Source organism: Cydia fagiglandana, chromosome 4 (genome assembly GCF_963556715.1).
Source record: "Cydia fagiglandana chromosome 4, ilCydFagi1.1, whole genome shotgun sequence".
NCBI lineage: Eukaryota > Metazoa > Arthropoda > Insecta > Lepidoptera > Tortricidae > Cydia > Cydia fagiglandana.
This window is the reverse complement of record NC_085935.1, coordinates 6021379-6045915: the sequence shown is the minus strand read 5'-3', so window position 1 is coordinate 6045915 and position 24537 is coordinate 6021379. Positions and strand designations below refer to the sequence as shown.

Here is a 24537-nt window from a genome sequence, read left to right as displayed (position 1 = left end):
TTTGTGTAAAAACGCTCTTCTCGGATCAGTGTCATCCGAAATATCAAACTTTACATGCAGTTATTGATCAGTGTTGTTTTCGCTTCTTATATGGCCAAACAGTTTCGTGTCAGACAGTAAGGTGGGCTAACTAGTTACTATACGACCCCAATACATTACATACACATTATTCATCGACTCAAGTATTTACAAACAATAATGTCGTATAAGACGTATCGAGGAATAAATACCAATCTTCAGCTCAGAAACTTGATTATCTGTAACCTGTATAAATCCTCTTTATGTATGTGCTATCAATCAATCAATCAATCAAAATATACTTTATTCATGTAGGCCTGGCAACAAGCTCTTATGAATCGTAATTAATCTTAATCTAATTATCTAATTATCAGAGCAATTTATTAATGTTAATATGATTCCATAATAAAATTGGATTATTATACATATCAAATTTAACACTAAGAATTTCACAAAAGGAATTTCTAGAATAAAATCTAAATGTCAAAAAAAAACATAAGTAACAAAAGAAGTAGATATTTTTTCGTACCCATACAAGGCGGTGCCAAGTTTTTCACAGCACCGTGCATTCAACCTAAATCTATTAATTCTCGGACTGAGCTCAATCCAATTCAGTTTCGAAGGAGCCTGCCTAGGCGTCTAGACTGCCAATTGGCTAAAAAACGATACGGCTGCATCCTTCTGTTGTATTTCTATTTTCTCTCAGGTATTCAGTTACAGTTGGCTTGTTGCAGACAGAAAACGATATGCATTCAAAGACCGTTTTGTAGGAGATCATTCGCTCTGAATAAATTTTGTAAACAATAAAATATGACGGTAATAATCCCATTAATATACAAAACATATGGTTGGATTTCCAAAGCCCATAACATAACACTGTCATAAACAACAGTTAACACCTTAAAATTGTTTACAATTTTAATTTAGAAGCCGTATCAAGTTCTTTTCTATTTCGAATATAAACATGCGATGCTATAAAAATGTTAGAGAAATTTTATGCCGTGCAACATCATAAAACCCAGGAAGCTTTCCACTTTGGCTCTTGGCACTGAATCCAAAACTGTCTATTTTACAAGATGGAGCGCCGAAATGTTTGACTCAAATCAAAGCAATTACTCTCGAAGTGGTGAGCATAAAAATAGTTTATGCACTGAATTGTTTATGTTTCCGGGCGTTCGCTGCCGGGATAACCCACATTGTTTTGTTTATTGATGATCGGGCTTATGTTACGGTAGCATGTTTCATTTTACTGAGTATAGACGGTTTATTTGTCAAATCGACCTTTCTTTATTATTTAGAGACGGCTGTACTATATTACAGCTACCGCACACGGCGACCTTTAATCGTTCAATGTTAAGAAGGTCTTAGGTGAACGATAGAACAAGCTTGCCTTTTGGTATCCTTGTAGAATCCCAAGGGTAGTATTCGACAACCTTGGCTCTATGGGGGAACCAAATAATGACACGCTTTATCAAGTTTAGCCATCTGAAACCAACCTTTTGCGGGGTTTTAACTGTCATATTTTGATTTTGTTAGACACTGTTGATAGTTTCAGACGATTGTGGGTATATAAAGGTTGGATGGAGTAGGTACCTTAATACCACCGGTAAAACTCGTATTTCAAAAGCTCTTAAAAATTTCAATATCGTTGTGATAACCGTGAGCTAACCCCTTTACCCTCCCTATAGTTCGTTTTTTTTAGCATTAGAAAGAACTCCACATAAGCAAGCGTGCAGTTTTTATCAGGCTCTTTAATTGTTAATAATTATTGAATTATCTAATGTAGCATGGTCAATACATATAATTTACTTCAAATTATTACCGCTAAAAGTGCCGGATTTGGAACCACAAGCTTACTTCTGCGAAGTTCTTTCTAATGCTACAAAAAACGGACTATAATGCGCAACGCGCTTTATGTTACTTCTACTTAACCTTTCTCCAATACAAAAGCGACACTAAGTGATATTAGTACCTACATCGTTACGGCTACATGCTGCGGGCGATCATTATGTTAAAAGCCAGCAAGCCTGCCTTTCATGATTTGCATCAAAAGTGATTGATACCACAACCGGTATGTCGCTGAGGAAATATCTAAACTGTGCCAGACAAGAAATTTATGAATCATATTGTTTTATGAAACTAGACCTAATTGTCATTCTGCTGAGGGCGACCCTAAGTCACGACTTCGGCAGTCATTAAACAGATTTATCGACACACAGTCAATAACCTTTACTGGCCATTCTCATTTGTTATAGGGAACAATGACGTCACAAAAACAACAAACAATAGACCAAAATATGAATTAATGGATTTGGGTCACTATTTAGTCCGTGGAGTTTTCGCTGTATCGCTTATTTTCCCGATGTATCCCTATTTCCCTGGTGATGTTAATTCAGAGGTCAGTTGTAAAAGGGTCACCATGTAGAGTAGTTTTCGCATCATACAGCCATGTTGGTCATGAAGAGAACAAAATGGAAATCACTCGCATTCATTGCATTCCATATCATACCAAACTAACTCTATGCAATATCATTGTCCACAGTTCAAATCAGCTTACCGAGCTGCCTCGAGAAATATGTCAAATGCCGCTGCAAGTCCTACTAGTGCCAGACAACCTCCTAACGACATTGCCAAAGGAAATCGGGAAGATGACGACCCTAGCGGAGCTGGTGGCGTCGAACAACAGGCTGACGCAAGTGCCGATGACGCTGGGAGACTGTGCTGGCTTGCGGGCGCTGGATCTTAGCAATAATCAACTAGGATTGTTACCTTTACGTGAGTTCTTAGTTTTTAGAAATCCCATTGTCCCGGTCCCATTGGACCTACCGTATCAATTGCCATAGTACTAGACAACCTCGCAAAGACGTTTCCAAAAATTTGAAGGATGACTATGACATCAAGTAATAACCAGCTAGCTACAATATCAATATACCTTCTTTTGATCAAATCTTTAACTTTTTGAAAAACCTCTTTTATAAAAACAAAGTGTCAACGGAAAAATATTCCATGCAAAGAAACTTTTGAATTCTAATGACTAGAGTCTTTCTCAAAGAAAAAAATCTTTCAAAAAGAGTCATAAAGCCAATAAAGTACTCAAGATTTATTTTGAATATTTCAGAGGTGACATACCTTCGACTGGAACACCTGGACGTCAGCTGCAACTGTATTTCCTCTCTGCCTTTGGAACTGCGCAACATGAGCACCCTCATCACGCTGAACCTGGACAATAACCCTCTTGTTTCCCCTCCCACAACGGTAAGTTATGTATAAGACCGACATTAAGAGTAATATTCAAACTGTAGCGAATTGTATTGATTTTGTTGTGTCGCTTTTACTAATCGCAGTTACACGCAAAAAAGCATCAACAAATAAATGTATAAAGAACTATTTCAACTACTTTTATTACTTGATTACTTGAGTGGAGATTACATCTGCACGGCTAGTGATCATGCCTCATTAGTCTATGCTGCATGAAATATGTTTTCTTCCTACTTGATACTGCTTGTATAGTTATAACTCAAATTCCATGTATTGATGATGAAAGAAGAACTGTGGATAGACAGGCTAATCCAACTACGCAAGTGTAATTGAAAACTTATCAAAATGCAACAAATCTTAATGTTGATTTAAATAGGAAAAATATAAGTATTATCTCTTGGTGTCCATTTAAATCTTGTGAATTATATGATTTAAAAAATCCGTCTTAATTTATAGGTATGCATGCGCGGGCGCGTGCACATATTCAAGTATCTAGAAAACATGGCGAACAAAGACACCCCCGCACACCGTCGCGTCGAAGACACTCGCCGAACCGCCAAACACACCTCCTACCTTAACAGTCCGACAACCAACCAAATAACGTCAGGCAACGCCACGATAGACTGCCTCCGGCATAAGCCGAGACATGTCGTGGATAGCGGGTACAGCACTGATGGCATGGAGAAAAGGTGGTTTAATGATGGTAAGCGGTATCTTGTTTATTAGCTGTGCTGTAGAATTAAGCCATCCCATCAAAGACGCCAGGAGAACCGTCAAACACACCTACCATAACAGATAACTAACAAAATAGCTTCATGAACGGTACGATATACCTCCTGAGGTGAGGTATTAGTTGTATGTCGTATGTTCTGGATTGCGGGTTTAAAATTGGTAGCGTCGATTGGTGGTCTAAGATCTAATGATGCTAAGCGCTTACTATCTTATTTGAGTTCAATGACTTTGAAAATTAAAAATAAACTATAAAATCTCTGTGTAGCAAGTTTTCACACTCACTTTGACCATTCCTTAGGCGGAGGCGAAGCAGGCGGAGGGTCCGGTCGTTCTACGCCCAGCACCCCATCCACCCTGTCTCCTGGCGCGGCGCTGTCGCGGGCACAGTCACTGTCCAGCGAATCCCCTTTACCACAATTGACTCCGCTTCTCACCGGGTAAGTGTCTTGGATTAAACCATCTTCGAAGCTAGTTGATGTCACTCTAAGTTCTGGGTAGTTTTGCTGTAGGTCGATAAGTTCTTATGTATGGCAGCTTTGATTATTTCATGCATGAGGGTATATCAATTTGTGACTCCAATGATAGCTATATCATTTTTAACTGGAGCATTTTTTTCTTTGGGTATTGATCAGTCTTCAAACAAGTTATTGTTATATTATAGTGCAGGTTTTAAATTGTTTATACGACAACGGTTTCACTCACTTGAATTTTTAGTCGCTATTGCTTTTATTTTTTTGTCGCTAACATGTCCCCAATAGCGACTAAAAATTCAAGTGAGTGAAACCGTTGTCGTATAAACAATTTAAAATATGTCTCACGAAAGTTTAATATCGATTAGTGCAGGTTTTATTATTAGAACTAACAATATTCTTTTCATATGCCGTCAATATGATTTGATGATGGTGAAGGCATTTATTACCGAGTGAATTTTCTAAAAGCCCTCACCTTAGTTTTTTCTTGTATCTGTTATAATGCCTAGGAGATCATAAAATTACAAAACTCGATCCCGATTGGCAGGTATATTAATGTTGGTGTAATCACATTACTGGGTGCCGTGACCAGGATATTAGGCAATTTCTGTTATTGATGTAGTTATCTTTTAATTACAAAAGTTGTAAGTTGTACTAACTTTATGTTATTAAATGTTTATTAGTTATTTAACTTACGTAGTGCTTATTAACGTAGCGTATAGTTTTTAATTTGTATATTTTTTATTTCTCGTTGGCCGAACCAGAGGTAAACTTCAAACCTAGCTATCACCACCATCACCTCCTCTGTCTCACTCGCGCTCCTTTTTACTTTGTTTTTATTATTAACCCCGGTGTTGTCCCTTTCAGCCTCCGTATATCACCCGAAGGGAACATTTCCAATGGCGACGATAAGAGTAAAGTAGCCCATCAGCAAACCTACAGGTACATCAATCATTTGCACACATACACGCACTTAGATGCACACTTGGTGTTTAAAGAAAATGTTCATCTTATAGGCAACCTTAAATATACTATACTGGTTAATTTTATATTAACTCTGCGTTATATTGTTAGCGTCAGACTTTGTCGTCGATCTAACAAAAAGTATATACTCGTAATGTACGAGTATATAGTGAGAAAATACTTCATGCAAGCTTTATTAAAAAAAAAATCCTTAAATAAATGCTTAAGTTATATAAAATTGGCCAGTACTTTACCCGTGACTCCGTTTTCATTTGAAGATGAACGTTTTCTTAATGTAGATGGAGTTTTATTGAGACTCAGATGAATAATATGTTGCACACTAACATCATTACTAACAAAACCACAAACTGGGTTTATATTTATATGCATGAAATTATATAATAATATAATACAGGAAAACCTTCTGACACGACTCAGAAGCTAAATTAGCTTAAGAACGTCTGAGTTTCATTAAAACGAGGCATAACTTCTAAAGTGTTGTATTAATTAAACATTTCACTAATTCCAGGCAATACAAAGAAGCTTTAAGACAACAACGCCAGCAAGACATCTACCGCCCCCGCACCGACCAATCATCGCCCGATCTCGACTCCTCCCCCCACCAAAGCCCTGTCCACAACCCCCACTCCCCTGTCAACGGTCACAGTAATGTATCCCCCACATATCGTTCCACTAGCATATCACCAAATTCCTCCCAAGTGCCAAACTCTCCCCTCCTGCACTCAACACCTAGAAGATTCCAGAACCAAAATGGGAACTCGGAGAAAGAAGAGAACAAGCGGCCAGTACAGAAAGTTGTGCCTTCGAGGAATGTAAATAAGATATATTCTGCGGTGAACGGGAATGTGGAGTATGGGAGGACGAACGGACACGATACATATACAAAACCTACGTCGCCTACTAAGTCTCCGACGAATACTTTAGGTTATAATAGCATAGGTAGGTAACCTAGGCTAGGAATTCTGTTACTTATATGTGCATGATGATGATGATTAGAACATGGCCAATCTTGGAATATGGCCAATCTTGACCTAAATATGGGTATACTCACATATTCAACTTGCTAGTTGTCGTTTTCCTTTATGTATACAAAGTCATGCTCGTAGCAGTGCAGGTATAATCCCTGCAAAACGACTAAAATAAGAAGATAGGGTACATGAGCCATCTAAGGGCGCACCTGAGAGAGAATCAACTACACTCTAATAGCGCGAATTAAAAATTGCCTACTCCAGAGCACACAGTCGCTATGGTTGAAATCGGTCAGGAGAGCATCATCGTCATCATAACGCCTGCTTGGGGACAAGGGGTCATCCATTAATTACGTCACACGTTTAGGGGGAGGGAGGGGGTCAAGAAAATGTGACATATTGTGACATGGGGGAGGGGGGAGACACAAACTTTGTGACGTCACTTTAACTTCATCAGTAACCGAAAATTTATTTAAATTATTTAGTTCGCTGTACATTAAATAACAAGTTTTTAAAACGAAAATAGTTTTTAATCGTTTAATTTTCTTTCCTAAGCAGTTTTGGGTTATAAAATTACTAATATTTATATCGTCAAAAATATTTTGATAAAATATTAATAATACTTAGGTACTTACTTAATTCGATTAGGCGATTTCGTAGAAAAAATGTGACGTCACACTAGGGGGGGAGGGGTTTGCCAAATGTGACCAAGTGTGACAAGGGGGAGGAGGGGTTTGCCAAATGTGACCAAGTGTGACAAGGGGGGGAGGGGTCAAAAAACCTAGAAATTGGTGTGACGTAATTAATGGATGACCCCCAATTTTTCTTCTTATTTTAGTAGTTAGTTGTAGGTAACAGTTCTTATTTTAGTTTCAAATATATCTGACTTAGGTCTGAAGTTAAGATTCAGATATTCAGATTCCTGTCATGGGACATCTCATACCTGTCTCAAATATCCATTCACCGAAAGTTAGAAAGTAAATAAAGTGTGACATGGGTCGAGAAATGACAATAATTGACTATAACACCGTTAATTTCAGGCACCAAATCCAACATCCCCCGGCAAACCAACGGCGAACCAAAGCTGCTTACAACGACGGTGTCATACCTCAAAGGCGCCGCGCCCAAACCCGCCGGCAAGGTTCCGTGGAGTAAAGACGATAAGCTCAGCTTTACCATGAAGAGAGAGTTCGATAAGCAGAAGGAGGAGTCAGATTTGCTAGCGCAGTTGAGGACAGTGAGTTTTTTTTTGCGCTCAGTAACCAGAGTAACAACATTTCTTATCTGAGTCTGATCTACTGGCGCGGTCAGTAGGGTCTTATCTCGCTTATATTCTAAACTGGCCAACTTCGAACACATTTAATTTCGTGATAAATTAAGTCGCTAAAACTAAATGTTGAAGACAGTATAGACATAATCTAGTCAGAACTCACTCATAAGTACCTAATTTAACCATCACCTACTTTGTTTCTTTCAAGTTCAAGCCCCCTAGATTTAATTTTAATGTAACAACCTTTTTTCATAAATTAAATATTGACACCTTGAACAATGCACTCGGTGGACCAACCTATTTGCATTGATTGATCATAACATTCGCAACACAACAGTATCATTTGAATCAATTGTCTGCCTAGTGTCTACAAAATGATTGGCGTTCAGTTTATAAATCAAGTATTGTTATGCCGTCCAAAGGTTATTTGATCCGTTGATTGTTTTGACAGCTACATCAAATGTGATCAACAAATTACTAACTACAATTAAATCTTCACAACTGGGCATTTACAGTCAATTATGAACTCTGAGTACTGCATTCATTAAATGACTAAGGGCACATTTGGACGACGCGCGAACTCACATGCGATTTGCAGCCGACCGATCAAATAACGCAATGTAATGAAACTCGCATGCGAGTTCTCGCACCATCTAAATGAGTCCTATATAAATAGTATCTGCATTAGCCAAGAGAAACATCGCACGATTATTTAGATAAAACATCTCATCTACTCAAAGCATCACAGGTCGATTAAAATAATGTATAATTCATTTTAAAGTCCTGCCGTTTTACGTGCGTTAATTTTAACTATAATGCGTGCGCAGATAACCAGTGGGCATCGGGGCAAGCCTTTGAAAACATGTGCATATGTATGGACAAGTGCGAGTCGGACTCGCCCACAGAGGTTTCCGTACTTTTTAGTATTAAATTTGTTGTTATAGCGGCAACAGAAATACACAGACAGTTGAAATAGTACATTATTGCAGAGGCCGGGAAAGGGCAATTCGTGGATGAGTTTCGATTTTGTCGGACAACGCGAAGCGGAGTCCGACAAAGAAGACGAATCCACGAATTGCTATTCCTGCCGAGGCATATATAGTGCTTTTCTCCAAACATGCGAGGAAATAAGCTCAAATAATTATTATTTAAGCATCAAGCATCACTCAAATCAAACCTTCACATCCAAAATGTCAAAAACAATTTCCCTTTAATTAATTTTTAAAAGTTAAAGGCACTTATTCTGCCATTCAGTACCATTCAATATTCGTTCATTCAATATAATTGCGCAATATAGTTTGTCAAACCAACTTTTCAGTCAGTAAGAACCAGGAAAACTACACCCATCCTTTTCTTTTGGGTGCTAGTACTAGTGTAAGACAAAGATAGTATGATTCTCTTTGTCTGTTTGAAATGAGAAAGTCCTTTGACAAACTATGTAAGCTTTATGAACACGGATGAGATTTAAAAAAAATATAAAAATAATCTTTGATTTTATTAAGCAGTATTCGCACGATCTTACACGTGAAATGATAGCTGATCGGGTCGTGTAGAAGCGGCTCGCGGCAATAATAATTGGCTGTTTGCGTTTTTTATTATTAAAAAGTAAAAAACACTACAGTAATAAGTTATTACTGTAGTGTTTTTTTACTTCCCGTCCGCTAGAACAGGACAGCGATAGTTTGATGTTTTTTAGTTAGAGTTTGACATTAACGAAAAACTTCCCGTACTATTTTTGCTACAGTAAGGTGAACATTTCCGAGCATATTGGAGAAAATGAAGATTTCAACTGTCTAGCTATCACGGTACATGAGATACAGCCTGATGATAGACAGACAGACAGACGGATAGTGGAGTCTTAGTAAAATAGGGTCCCATTTTAACCCTTGGGGGACGGGACCCTAAAAACGACCAAGATTCAGAAATTTGATCTAATCGTATCTTATTTATAGGAGCTTATTCTGTCCATTCAATTTGTTTGGTTGTAGTATTAACGTTTAACTGTTTCGTTGCCTACTGCATTGATTATTGTTGATTGTTCCAGATAATCGAAAGCCGGTTAAAGATGAGCTTACCAGAGCAACTAGCGCCAGTGTTGGCCGACGGTGTCGTCCTTTGCCACCTGGCCAACCACGTGCGGCCGCGCTCCGTGGCTTCTGTACACGTACCCTCTCCTGCGCAGGTGAATTAAAAAAAACTTGATTCAAGGCCTGTGCACACCGGCTGCGTGTGTACACAGATCCTTATGAGAGATGGCACACCGCTTGCGTGACGTGTGCGTGTGCGACGCCAACATTTTAGCGCAGCACACGCGCACGTCACGCACACGCAAGCCGGTGTGGCTCGGCCTTTAAGCTACAAGGCTCATGACCAGTTTTAACCTTTTCGACGCCGTGTCAAACACAAAACCTGTCACTACGCTACGCCGCCGACGCTGACGTGTCAAAACTGAAATTGAACTTTATTATGCATATAGGTCTATGTTGCTCTGTGGTCTGTGACCGATTAATCCGTCTTTGGCGTTGGACCTGCGGTGCGGCTACATCGGTCATTGGCGTCCAAAAGGCTAAAATGTCTTATTTCATGAGTCGAATCGACCTATTTTTTAACACGTTTCTCAGTTGTCTGCCCCTTTACCTCACACTTTAAAACCAACAGTAAATTAAGCTATGTTTTGTTTTCATTTTCAGCCCAAATTAACAATGGCAAGATGCAGGCGGAATGTCGACAACTTCTTGGAAGCCTGCCGGAGGATTGGCGTCGAAGAAGTGAGTATTGAAGGCATTTATTTACCCTACATCATTCGAGGTAAACTTTCCGATTGAACACATAAGTACTTACCTATGGCTTCCTAAATTGCAATATTTATACATATTGTATAAAGTATACCATATTAGACTTTTGGTTGATTCGGATAGTTCACCATTGATAATTTGCTTTAGTTATTTTAGTTTACATATCTTAGTTCATTGTGAAAGTTAGTACTGTCATAATAGGATTTACGACTATATTCTACAGATGTATTTTCCTTCGTATTTTCTCGGAAACGTTCGTATTTGTCATGCTACTTCAGTCAACCTCAGTACTTTTTGTACCGAGACTGACTGAAATAGCACGACACGTTCGTACGTTTCCGTGAAAGTACGAAGGAAAATAATTATGCACTACAATACAACTGTAATTTGTATGTGTGGGGTTGAGATCTGAAACGTTATTTGTCTAGTGTGAAACGTTATTTTTGTCGTTTTATCGTTGACCTTGACGCTATGTTTGGTAGTTACATTTTCATTTGAATTATATTGAAAAGTTATCACTATTTTTTGTCGTGTGACGCTTCGCGGTTATAACATTAACCCTCCGGCCGTGTATTCGAGTGTTACAGGGTTGTTTATCCTTTCGCGAGCAAGATAACAAACAAACAAACATTACATAACTAAGAGACGGGTGGCGTGTGTTGCAGGAAAACATCTGCTCGCCCGAAGACATTCTGGGCCCGGAGCGAGAGCGGGACGGCACCATCCTACCTCTCGCTCGCACTGTATGCGCCCTCCTCTCACACGCCACGCCGCGAAAGGATAACCAATCAGAACACTACCATTACGACCAATCGCAGGAGGAATACGAGTATTACCGAAGCGATGTCGCTAACTCCATTGAAGTGAATTATTATCAAAGAACCGTGGGCAGGTACGCTGAAGACAGAGTAGTGAGCAATTTCAACACGTTTACTGAATACCAGAGCCAAAACTACACTATCGACGAGGCTGACGAATACCAAAACTACGAGAACAACAACACAGACGCGCACTATTCACCAGTCTACGATGGCGTAAGGAACAGAGGACCTTACTACCACAAGAATAGAGTTCAATTCGTCACGCCGTTCTTCAAAGGAGACGGTCTTCTGAAATCCGATAACTTTGACATATACGATACTGACGAAGTAGATTTCCCGATAGAATTAAGTCAGGAGGATACAGAGAGATACGACAGGGGTAAAATGAATTTAGATATACAGAACAATTTGAACAGGGATCTGACCATAGAGACTGAAGCTATGAAGAAGGAGAGGCTGTTTTTCACTTGTCTATGCCTTGGCGCGTTTTTCGTGTCCGCAATCTTGCTATTTTTCTATCCTTTATAATTTGATGCAGTAAAATTTAGATCTGGGTATGTACTGGTAGAAAAGTAAGGATGCTAAGCAAGTAGAATTTCGTACATTGACCCGAGATTTCCTATTTATCTCACGCGCGTATATACATATATTGCTGTCTAGCCAATGATGCCGGCAGTGCCAATGACTGTGCGAGCGGGACATCTATATAATTATGCGCGTGCGATAGAGATAGAAAATCGAGGGTTGATGTACGAAATTATTCGTGCTTTGCGTCCTTACTTTAGGTAGATGTTAGTAAATGTTAGATGATGGAAAGTATTAAAATTTGTGATTGTATATGAGGCAAAGGTAGATTGTTAATCGTTTGGCGAAATGTATGGCTTTTTGGCTTGGCAATATTACTACTTACTAGTAAGATAGCAACGTTTCAAAGATATATCGCAATTAAAGCAATATTTTTAAGTGGGTGTTTTAGTTGTGACTTGGAGCGGATGGCAGCTTTAATGAAATTTAAATCTTTAAACTTAAAATTGTATTTAACAAATTCATGCCTATAGAACGTGAAAACTCGTATGTAAAAATTGGTTTTCCTAAGATAGCGGTGCCGTCATATAGCGGCCGTCTCCGTACTAAATAATACGACTAAATATGGATGTCCGCTATATGATAGACGGCCGCTATATGACGGCACCGATTTCCTAGGAAACTAGAGCATAAGTGAATGTGTTAAATGGGAATAAACACCCGTACCAATCACGGCGTTATTCATAAACGCACGATAAGCGTCAATTAACTGTTAATCGTTTGTCTTGATCTGCCATTTTGACTTATACCGGGTGTGGCCTGTAATATGAGCAAAAAATTTAACTGTAGGCTGTACTCCTCATACTGACCGACATTTGTTCAGCGACTTTTAAAAATAACTTGTGGTTTCATTTTTAATACACTTTAAAGTTTATTCTAAGACGCAATGTATTGCGAATTCTGTTATGTTTAAGACGTGACAAGGACAAGCAACGTCACTCACAATGATATGGCGTGGCGATGGCGTCCATTTTGTATCCATAATATTTATTTTGTATGAAAAATAGGGAGTCTAAATACTTCATAATTTTTAAAAATTGTTGAACAAAAGTGTCACCGTTTGAGAAGTACAATCTATGTTTTAATTATTTGCTCGTGTTACAGGCCACACCCGGTATATTCTTAAGAAAAGTTTAAACAAAAATTAACTAATGGAGGCTTGGAAATTTTTATGATTTTTATGAATATGCGTTAAACATAGCATAAAGATTTTCATAAAATTTTTGAGTATGTATTTCAAATGAATTTCAATGTACTTCTGAGACTCAATTATCTTTGGAACGTTAGAAGTGGTCCAGTGATTGACAAGTAGGTTATAAACCTGCTAATTGTATCGTTATAGGTTTAGCAATCGTTAGGCATCAGTACATGCCTAGGTATACTAAAAATGCCTTATCTGACACTGTGATTTGATTTCCATTGAAATGAGGCTGGATTTGATAGAGGCTGAAGGAATTTTCAATGTATTAAGGAATTTCTACACCTACAGGGGATCAATTATTGATGTATTTTTTTTTGTATTAAAAATTCCAATTCTATGTATTCATTCCGCTGAAAAGGCATTTATTATCTTTGCACTGATTAGGTTTAATTTGGATTGCTTGTTTTTTTTTTTATTGATTAGTGAGTGTTTTTTAAAGTCTCAAATGTATTGGGATAATTTTTAAGGTGTTCTGGTAACGATTAAGTTCATGTGTCCTTATTATATAAAACTATGTTTTGCTAATATATTGTATATCAAGAAACGTATTAAAATTTCTTAGTTAGCTAACATTACGAAGAATTTTTAGCATAAAATTAAAAAAAAATCAGCTAATAAACTTTACCTTTGGTAATAAAATGATAGATTAGAATCCTCTGTTACAATTAACTTCGTCGTTTGTTTTCCCGTAGTATGGCTGCGTCACTTTCGTTTGCCATATCAAAGAGATTTTGAAATAGAGGGATATTGTCAAAGTAAATTATGTACCTAGTCAGTACATTTACTGCCATCTTTCGACACAAATGATTAACTATGAACTTTATTTTTTCACATATATGTGTTAAATTTGTTAATATGTCAAAAACTATCGCCGTCTACTCGACAGTAGGCCAAAGGCATGGCGCCATCGCTCGAAAAGATGGCACCATGCCTTTGGCCTATCGTCACAGAATAAATAATAGTACTAGGTACAGAAGACTCACTCTCTAACAAAACGCGTCTGTCGCGATCAGCACAGATATGGCCGCTAGGTGGCGACAGCGCCACGCGCGGCTTATGGCAAACCCCAAAATTGGGGTCGAACGGATGTACTTTTAGCCAGGGCTCGGAACCGGTATTTTTTAAAAACCCCGAAATAGACCAATATTTTGAATTATTTTATGCTTTTTACGTAAGACTGGATTAGACGTGCGCGCCGCCGCGGCGCGCCGCCGCCATAAGGAGTCAGCGCGCCGCCGCCGCCGCCGGTAGTTTAAAATTCGCGCCGAGACAAAGCCCGCAAGAGTACAAATTTAAAATCAATGGACATAAAGCGCATGCGACGTGCCTAGCTTTAGCGTTCCGACTGTTCCGTTTTTTTTAAATTCATTGCTTGATTTATTTTAACACTTAAATCGATAACGTCCACTATAATGGACATCCCAAGAAAAAAATTCTGCACCAAATATTAAAGCATAGCGTTACTTTCCTCTGGTAGCGTACTTACACTTGAATGATATGTTATTTTTAAGTATGAGTTTATAAGACAATATTGGGAACTAGTGTGAACATAATCTTTTTGTCAAAGTCCTACAGAACGCAGAACTTGCAAGGAAGCATTCGACAGACTGACATTTTACCCATATTGCATTATATTTTTTATATGACAGTATTAAGCAGCGTTAAAATAAAACGTATAATAGGTTACTAACTGGTCTGTTTATTACGTGGCAATGTGATTTACATAAAAATGTTTTTTGTTTATGGGTAAAACATGTGTAATGTCCAGTATTTTGCCCATTTTAATCGACAACACGGCACTTTTGCTATGTCCAATATGTTAGACGTTGCCAAGTATGCGAACAGTAAAATTATTAAAATATCTGGTAGTTTTTGTGGTAAATAAATTAAATAGAGGGATGTTAGGTGTTTCAAAACATTTTAAAAAGTCATTACTTGCCGTATTACGTAATGAACCAAATAGATAAAAAAGTGTGTTTGTTTGTTTCCTGTTTATGTGTGGATTTGTTTTCATCAAAATACAGACCCGATTTCATTTGAAATATTTGCTGGAAATTTTTGATAAAAGTGCATGCATTATTTTAAAAACCATTGCTTAGATGTTACTGCTTCCTAGGATAACCCGCTGTTTGATTAAATTATGTCAATGACTGGTAAAATTTTACCACCTACGAGCTATAAAATACCAAAAATATAAAAATAATAGGTTTTACTTCAATTCATTACATAAGTTGACATTTTCAGTAAGTGTATTTCTAATTAAAAAATGCAATTATTCTATATTTATTTTAAAAAACATAAAATGGATTAATAAAACCTTATGCACATAAAGTAGGGTTGTCTATACTCTGCAACGTCCAAAATACTGAACATCTTTTCATTACGCGGCGTATCTTTTTATTTATACCGATCCTGGCAACGTCCACCAACATACTGACATATGTTTTTTTCATGATATTTCTACAATAAACCAAAAAAACGATGTAACACAGTTTTTTCGAGATTTTTCCCGTGTTGTTTTAAGAGTTAATCTTGGTTTCTGATTATACGTATATTGAAAAGTTGAAAATCCCACGCCGCCGGCGTTACGCCGCCGCCGTGGATTTTTTCGTGGCGCGCCGCCGCCCGATTTTTTTCGACCGGCGCGCACGTCTAGACTGGATCATGTATTTAGGTAACGAATTTGTGTTATCAGATTGTCCAATTAAAAAAGAAATAATAAACCAAAGAACGAAAAAGAACGTAATAATACCGGTATTTTTGTATGGAGCAAATACCGGTTTCCGAGCCCTGCTTTTAGCTACCTGTAGCAAAGCGACGAAATCGCAGATTGAGCCACGCCTGCTATCGTCGAGTAGATGGCGATACTTCGTACACGAACACACATTGGACAAAAATATTGGATAGATGGAAACCACCTTACTTAAGTTTTGAATGATTATAATTGACTAGTCCAAAAGTCAACATTGACTTGAACATTTCGTTGCCATTATACCTCTTCGTCATTATTTCAGCTTATCTGAGTTTTGTTGGTATCGTCTTGGGTCGTCCCATTCGTTTTTCGTCAAGTTCTTAAATTAGTCCTATTCTGCTTTCGTCACTCATTCTACATTCGTCACAATCGTCGGTGGCTTTCAATGTAGAATGAGTGACGAAAGCAGAATAGGACTAATTTAAGAACTTGACGAAAAGCGAATGGGACGACCCGACCCAAGACGATACCGTTTTGTTGTGTATGATTTTGTCTATGTTCCACGGATCTCACTTGTTTGGTTATTGACAGAGCTATAGTAGATTTAGTTTTTTTTTCGTATACCTACTACTCCCGTCCCTGTCTGTATTTGTTCGAGGGAGATGGTATTACCTTCGTATTACCTTTCTCACTCTAGCAGCTGTTGCAGGATTTCAGGACCGTGAGTACTAGGTTTAATAATAATGCAATTTAGGTGTAGTCAGATTATTACAACATACGATTTTGCACTATAGGCTATAGGGTCTATAGGTAATGGCGCGTTCACATCGAACAAACGGACGTTTGCTATCTCTTTCTAACAGATAGCATTTTAGATGTTGGTTTGCTTAACACTTTGACTACCGAGAACCCGCCTGGTAGGCACTCGTAATGTTAGCTCAGATGCCGGACAACCCGCCCAGCGGTTTCTTTTGTACGCAGATATAGACGACCGGTTTCTGGGGTAGTGCGCCGTTTTTTGCCCGGTTGCGAAAGTGTTAATGTGGACTCGCCAGTAAATAATGTAATGCCACACCACTGTAATTACTAAACACTTACCCCCTTATTCATAAACGTTTACTAAAGTTGACAAGCCGATAATAATCGTTTGTCCCTTTCCATCATACAAATACGTCGGAAAGGGACAAACGATTATTATCGGCTTGTCAACTTTAGCAAACGTTTATGAATAAGGGGGTTAGGATAGAATCTCAGACCCTGGCGAAGTTTTAATCAAGGTTAGAAGATTCTGCAAGTACCTCTAATTTCCACTAGAAACAAGTTTTTTTTGTCTGAATCTTCCAATGAACCTAGCCCATGGGTTCCTAAACTGTGTGTTGTAAAGAGGGGCGCCGTGAGGCAATCCTCCTCACCGTGTTATGCTCTGGTTTCCTAGGATAGCGGTGCTGTCATATTGCGGCCGTCTCCATACAAATACTACGACATCCATATTTAGCCGTATTATTTAGTATGAAGACGGCCGCAATATGACGGCACCGCTATCCTAGCTTTACCCATCAGGTTAAATTTTAAACTTGCAAGCGCGCCGCGGACTATAAAAAAATTGGGAACCCCTGACCTAGCCTAACCTAGCTTCCATTAGATAGGATCATCAATATTGATGAAATTGTATGAGATGAACTTTTTGTTTTCTCTTTTTAACTTGAATCTTATTGTCTAGACAAGAAGGTTCAATTTTTAATAACAATATTTGTTAATATGGTCATCTTAAATGAGTATACAAACAAGATATATACAGTGGTATTACTAAAACAAATTAATAACCAGCTTAAATCTAAAATAGGCCCTTGAGACATTGCACCAATGATGCTGGGGGCATTTCCTCGCTGTATCGCAGTGCTGATACAGTCATCTTAAATAATTCAATTAATTAATCGCCAGGGTCTAAAACGCTGACAAACATGACGTAATCTTCCACCAAAATGTAAGCTAAAAATAATCCTAAAGTACAATGATAAAAACCTCATTTTGATGGTAAATGTGGTGCAGAATGAATAATAAAATAAAGGGTAGAAGGAATAGATATAAGTTAGCTTAGCTGTTTAATGGATCTTAATATTTCTTATATAATAAGAATTGTATGCCTTAATCGAAACTTCATATCGTTATTGTATTAACAATGCAAGGAAGTAAAATTAGTGCTGTAATATTTATAGGCTGTTTTTGGGTTATAGACACAGCGGCGAAATTTTTATACAAAAAAGTTCATTAAATTAATTGTATGAAAATTTTGACTTAAAATAAAGCTAATACATAGTATGTAGCATGAGCAATTTATGTTATGAATGTCGGCGGCCGATCGTAAGGTCAGGCATATCGTAATTTTCCTGTGTAATGTTTTGAAGATAGTCACATTAAACCAATATATAGGCAGGATAGATTCGTTAGGTTGCTTCAAATGCCCGAAGGGCAAACTGCCCAGAAATAGGAGCCCCGCGTCGACTCAGGGAACGAGTCAAAGATTTTCACGTTTCACGATATGCCTAGGAATTTCACGATATGCCTGATCTTACGATCGGCCGCCGACATGAATATCTAAAGGAATTGCTTATACGCTTAAATAGAAAGTATACGTCTAGTTAGATGGTTAGGTAGAATTGGTCTATTACCAATTTTTTTTATTTTGCGTGCGCTTAAAGAAAGCTGTGTCTATGCACAAATGGTCTTAATATTAACGCGTAGACATTTACCGCCTTATTCATAAACGTTTACTAAAGTTGACAAGCCGATAATAATCGTTTGTCCTTTTCCGACGTATTGGTATGATGGAAAGGGACAAACGATTACTATCGGCTTGTCAACTTTAGTAAACGTTTATGAATTAGGTCCACTTGCACCATCCCACTAACCTGAGGTTAAGCGGATAAACCGTTAACTTAGTGTCAAATTGTATGGGTAACCATGGCAACTCCAGGCTTAACCGGTTAACCCCGGGTTAGTGGAATGGTACAAGTGGGCCTAAGGGGGTTAGACTGTAACCTGAGGCTTTCCATTGCAATAATTGGATAATTATAAGTAAAATAAAAAGACATTTTATAACAATTTTGGATTATATAAATTAACTAATATAACTAAAGTTAGCCAACCGACGAACGGATGCCAAGAAACAGTATAGATTTTTATATATATTTATCGTCATTATGGAGTTGTTTTAATCAGATTAATAAGTTGCACTTTGTACGGTTTTAAAAATGCTAAGACCAAGTTGATCATGTTACATAAAAAATACCACTGAGTATCTTAAAAATCAGATTTCAAGATGAATTTATTATAATTTTCATGCCTACTTAACTAACGTGAACGTGTTTAAATACATGTTTAACCCCACCAAAGATAATTTTGAAAACATATACCTACCTATGTTTTTTTCTTAAAAAACCTCCTATCAGTTTTCATTGGATTTTTATGTACATAGCTTTTTATGTAACATGATCAAAAATATTAAATTTAAATGCATTCCAAAGATAATTATATGAAAGACTGGATTTTTGCACTTATCCCTGCCACTTCAATGCCATTTCCAACTTCTTTACTAATATGGGGCATTATCTATGAAAAGGGACCTTATTGTCGATGGCGCTTACGCCGCACAGCGTCGCGCGGCATTGTATTTATATCTTAGCATCGTTGATAATGGCGTAAGCGCCATCGACAATAAGGTCCCTTTTCATAGATAACGTCAGATTTTATATACATATGTAATGTATTTCTAACGTATCTTATTTCTGGTCAACTATCTATGTGTGGTAGCTTTCTTATTTTTGCTTTTTGAACTTATTTTGAGCTTTAACATCAAGTACAATGGTATGTTAAGGATGTAAGTTAGGTATATTAATATATAATTTATAGCTTGCATAGCATATTAGCATATATTTATTAGCTTGTGGTGCTTGGGTACTTATTTGTGTAGTTTATATTGAACTGGATTTAATGTTTGAATTTGTCATACATAAAAAAAAACAAAAAAATATTTAAAGTCAATAAAAACCATTCTGTGCAATATTAGTTATTGGCAAAACTCTAATTCGACCAACTTAATTGGTTTGCCGGCTTAGCCAGAATACGAACGAATAATATATTGTTTTAAGATAATATTTTAACTCCAACCACAGAGTTAAAAGATAAGTATAGCTGCGAACGCCAAGACAAAACTGTGATGTCATAACACGCAGATTTCACACATTTCGATTTTTTTTTCGGTAGTGTTAACGCGCGCCACGCACACATTAACAACTCGAGGGCGAGCGGTGAGTGGCTCAAACTAAATCTAAAGTAAGTATGTGTGCGTGCAAAGTCTGCTTGACATGAAGTCACAGTTTGGTACTAAGCGACTCACTTATCTTTATGTCAATACTGTGGCTCCAACTAGTATTATATTGAATTTTACTTCAAAAGCAGCTTGGGGTATTCCATCTGTCCAATTTCTTTGTCCTATGTGCATTGCGTCTCGCTCTCTCATTAAGCAAAATGTGAGACGCAAATACACATTGGACCAATATATTGGACAGATGGTATACCATCCTTACATAGGTACTTAATTAAACGATTAAATCCAGTTTGTCTTTGTATTCCATTATAAAATAATTATGATCATTAGGAATGATAATTTGTTAAATGACTTTCGTATTTTTCCTCACGTCCAGTATTACTTTTTCTACTTAAATATAATAATATATTTTGTGTTCTCCTGTTTTTTTGATTTTTGTATGCATTTAAACATAGATTAGCTTTGGACAAGTGTTTGTATTTTATTGCATTAATGCGTGTTGTTATAAGTATTTGGCTATAGCTATTATTGCTATATTAAATTGTCTATGCCCCGTTCTTTTTGTACTTACAAGGTTTTCTCATAAATAAATATTAAATTACTTATTGGCCACGGTGTTTTATTTTATAACTCTACGCCCAGGTGAAGAATCTTAAGGACTTATTTTTATCATCATACTGTTGTAATAGTAGAGTGCAAACAAGGTAAGACATAGGGCTGATTTGGACGATGCGAGAACTCGCATGCGAGTTTCATACCATTGCGGGTCGGTTGAATTGGACGTAATAAACAGTCCGCAATGTATCTAAAATCGCATGCGAGCTCGCGCGCCGTCTATATCAGCCCTTAGACACATCATGAGTCATGACATATAAATTTATGGCGTCTATAAAAACATCAATCAAGATGGTACTAGATGACTTTTTAACTTTTTATTCAACATTTAAAAACATAACATGTTGTTTAACCTTTTGAACGCCAAGAACACCTAAAGTCGTCGTCGTCGTTACGTCGTGCCCACCGCACCATGGACAACTATAGGTGTTATGAGTGTGAACTGTCTCTGGTTAAGAAACCTATTAGAAAATTAAGCTATTGGAAAATTAAAATAATGGGAAAATATGCGAATGGTTAAATATGATTTCGGAAAAGGCAAAATCGATAAAAAGCAAAATGGTAAAAATTGCGAATGGCAAAAATGACAATCTGGAAAAAAACGATTTTCGGAAGAGACAGTACACACTCGGTGTTATGACGTACGCTGTCAAAGTAACCCTCACACTTTCAAGTAAGGTTTACATTAGCTCGCTTGCACACCCGGGACCTTGGCGTGTCAGTGACGTTTTTGTTTATAATAATGTAAAGAATGCAACGCAAAGGCTTAAAACATTCACTGCCAATAACACGCTAGGAGTATTCATTTTGTATTCGTATTGGCAGGGATTTGGCGGGTTAGAAAAAAATGTCGTTTTAAATACAAAAGTTCCTGTACAAATTCCTCATAAATAATCGTTTAGGTTGGTCTAGGTGGGCATTTTCACTTAACTGTAGAAATGTTAACGGTCGGTTAGCAATCGTTACAAAACTGACGGTCAATGTCAAATCCCATACATTTTGTCAAGAATGTAACGATTAGACGTTACTGAAACAAGACTTAAGTCGCGCTTTAAAGTACAAGTTAAATGAAAATGCCCATGCACATCTGGCGCATGCGTCGTCTCGCTATTCGTGAAACATTTGTACACATTTATTGTATTCTCTCTGTGTTATGTACTTGTTTTGTGCAATAAAGTGTTTACTACTACTACTACTACATTTGCGAATGACTTGTTGACTGCTCGCGTGCAGGTTATTCACTTGCGCTATAAAGACTTAAAAGTAAGGATGGATATCATCATACCATTATTTATTTCAGAAACTAATGTGCTGCGCAGCAGACGTCCTCGAAGGCAAAGGCACCGTACAAGTCGCTATCACGGTAACTGAACTCCTGCGACGGCACGGCGCGTTACGGGCCACGCAGGCACCCGCCTAGCGGCTCGCACTCGCGCCGCAGTCGCAGCTCTCGCTCTAACCGGGGGCACAACGTGTGTGAGTGATAAAGACGGCAATATAGTTGAGTTGTAACATTAAGGTCACGGAACATCTGCGAAGGAACGACGCGTTACGAGCGACAGCGACCCAGGCACACCCGCCTAGCGGCTCGCACTCGCGCCGCAGTCGCAGTTCTCGCTCTAATCGGGGGCACACCGTGTGTGAGTGATAAGGACAGGAATACAGTTGAGCTGTAACAGTAAGGTTGCCGTACGTCACGGAACGTCTGCGAAGGCACGGCGCGTTACGAGCGACAGCGACACAGGCACCCGCCTAGCGACTCGCACTCACGCAGTTCTCGCTCTAACCGTATGTGAGTGATAAGGACGTCAATACATTTGTATATCCTCATGAAAGCACATCAATACAGTTATCGCAAACTGCTGTGACGACACGGCGCGTAATCAACGACTCAGGCGCACGTTTAGTGGCTCGAAATTATATATACGCTCTCGCTCTAACCGGTTTAGTATACCGTGTGAGAGATAAGGACGTGAATATAATTTAGTTTATCGATACGATGGACTCTAACCGTAATGATGGGTATTACACTTTGCGTGTTGTGTGCCAGCAATTTTCTAATGAAGTCTTTGAACTGAAGGTTTTGCCTTTGCTGGTTTACCTAATAAAAACTAAACTGAATGTTTGAAATTTTCAATGAAGTTATGAAAACGATTTTTCACCAAAAAGAACCTAGGCGGCGTACGATGGACGCGATTAAACTATACGATAAAGCAAATGTTGCCGATTCGATTAATAAAGAGAGACGAACTCTGACCACGTCGATAACCTCAGGTCATCATCTTAGGCCAACTTGCACCATCCCACTAACCCGAGGTTAAGCGGTTTAACCGTCAACCCAGTGTCAAATTGTACTGGTAACCATGGTAATTCCAGGTTTAACCGGTTAACCCCGGGCTAGTGGAATGGTGCAAGTTGGCCTTAGTCAAATTTCTTATATGTAGTAATAATATTTTTTCACGCTATCAGGACACAACTGAATTAATCAGCAATGCGTAGATAATAGATATACACACCATCGTAAGAAAGGATTTAATGATGTTGTTGGTAGTTCTAATTTTCTGTAACTTAAAGCTCATAATAGAATAAAGACATGTCAATGTGATGTCCAAACATATGTTAATATGAGTAAGGCCCTCAGCTCACGAGGCGTACCTAAATGCTGATTTAGACAGTGCGTGAACTCGTATGCGATTTTAGTTACTTGAGGACTATTGGTTACATCCAATTCAGCCGACCAATCAAACACCGCAATGTAATGAAACTCGCATGCGAGTTCTCGCACCGTCTAAATCAGCCTTAAGCGTCGCGTAAGCGTGCCGTAATACGCGCGTAGAACGAGCGTGCTACGAGCACGTACAATCTCGAACAAGTCCGGACATGAAGCGTAGTCGTAGCGTATGAGGTGTCGTTGTAACGACAGGCGTAAGCGTGAAGAACTTGTATGCAAATGGAACGATCACGCTTACGCGACGCTTGGTGCCCAGAGGGGCTACCGCGAATACCGAACTTCGCAAATTGCGGGCATTTTTCTCTGTCACTCTAATTACGCGTTAATTGGAGTAAAAGAGAAAGAACCCCGCAATTTGCGAATTTCTGTTTTGGCGGTAGCCCCTCAGAACTCTAAGCCTGTCGAACTCGTATCGTTTTTACGCTACGCTTACGCCACGTTTACGCTTACGCCTCGTGTGCTGAGAGCCTAAATAAAATAAGGGACACGTAATATATTCGTTTTTAAATGGGGATTCTAAACTACAGCCCGCAGGCCTTTTGGAGCCAGGGCCTTTTGTTAAAACATTTGGAGACGATTGTAACATAACGATCTACTCACTTGATAGTCTAATTTTGACAACTTATTTTGGGTGCATCGAGCATCCTTTTTCAGGGGGTTCGATCGTTATGTTACAAGGACGTCTGATTAAATTTGTGTAAAATTTAAGTTTAGAAGTATGATTCGTTCAAATTGTGTTTTTTGAAAAACTAATTATAACCAGCATTCTATGAATGTAGTAGATGTGTGTGTTTGTTTGGGTATGGTGCTTTACGCAGGCTAGCGTCCCGTCCCCTCCCCCTGACGCAACCCCCCCCCCCCTTTTACCATAAATATGTCCCTTTTGGGAGTTTTTTTTGTTTTTTGGGAAAAGTATACAATATAGGAAACAAGTGTCAATGAAAGAAATGTTTCCTATTAAATTCTTAACAAAAAAGGTTATATTCATTTTTTTGATACGATGCACCATATTCATGTTATGGCTAGTTGAACTTCGACAAAATTTAACCGTTGAAAAACTTGCAGAAGAT

General features: G+C 38.2%; 1 protein-coding gene and 1 long non-coding RNA gene across 4 annotated transcripts in view; both read left to right on the top strand.

The window, feature by feature from the left end:
* Positions 1–22247, top strand: part of LOC134663506 (leucine-rich repeat and calponin homology domain-containing protein) — a 74099-nt gene extending 51852 nt beyond the window's left edge. The window contains exons 3-12 of one of the 3 annotated variants that reach the window (XM_063519887.1): positions 2561–2793; positions 3137–3273; positions 3733–3979; positions 4307–4445; positions 5346–5420; positions 5971–6401; positions 7471–7667; positions 9745–9882; positions 10391–10468; positions 22037–22247. In XM_063519887.1, coding sequence (XP_063375957.1) covers positions 2561–2793; positions 3137–3273; positions 3733–3979; positions 4307–4445; positions 5346–5420; positions 5971–6401; positions 7471–7667; positions 9745–9882; positions 10391–10468; positions 22037–22156 — 1795 coding nt within the window. In that variant the 3' untranslated portion in view covers positions 22157–22247. Of the gene's footprint in view, positions 1–2560; positions 2794–3136; positions 3274–3732; positions 3980–4306; positions 4446–5345; positions 5421–5970; positions 6402–7470; positions 7668–9744; positions 9883–10390; positions 10469–11160; positions 12409–22036 lie in introns of those variants that run through there. The other 2 variants (XM_063519885.1, XM_063519886.1) reach the window with 2 other exon arrangements.
* On the top strand, positions 19472–20731 carry LOC134663547 (uncharacterized). The gene is made up of 2 exons (XR_010098153.1): positions 19472–20258; positions 20385–20731. It is a non-coding gene; the product is annotated as an uncharacterized LOC134663547 (long non-coding RNA).
* Positions 22248–24537: the final 2290 nt, after the last annotated feature.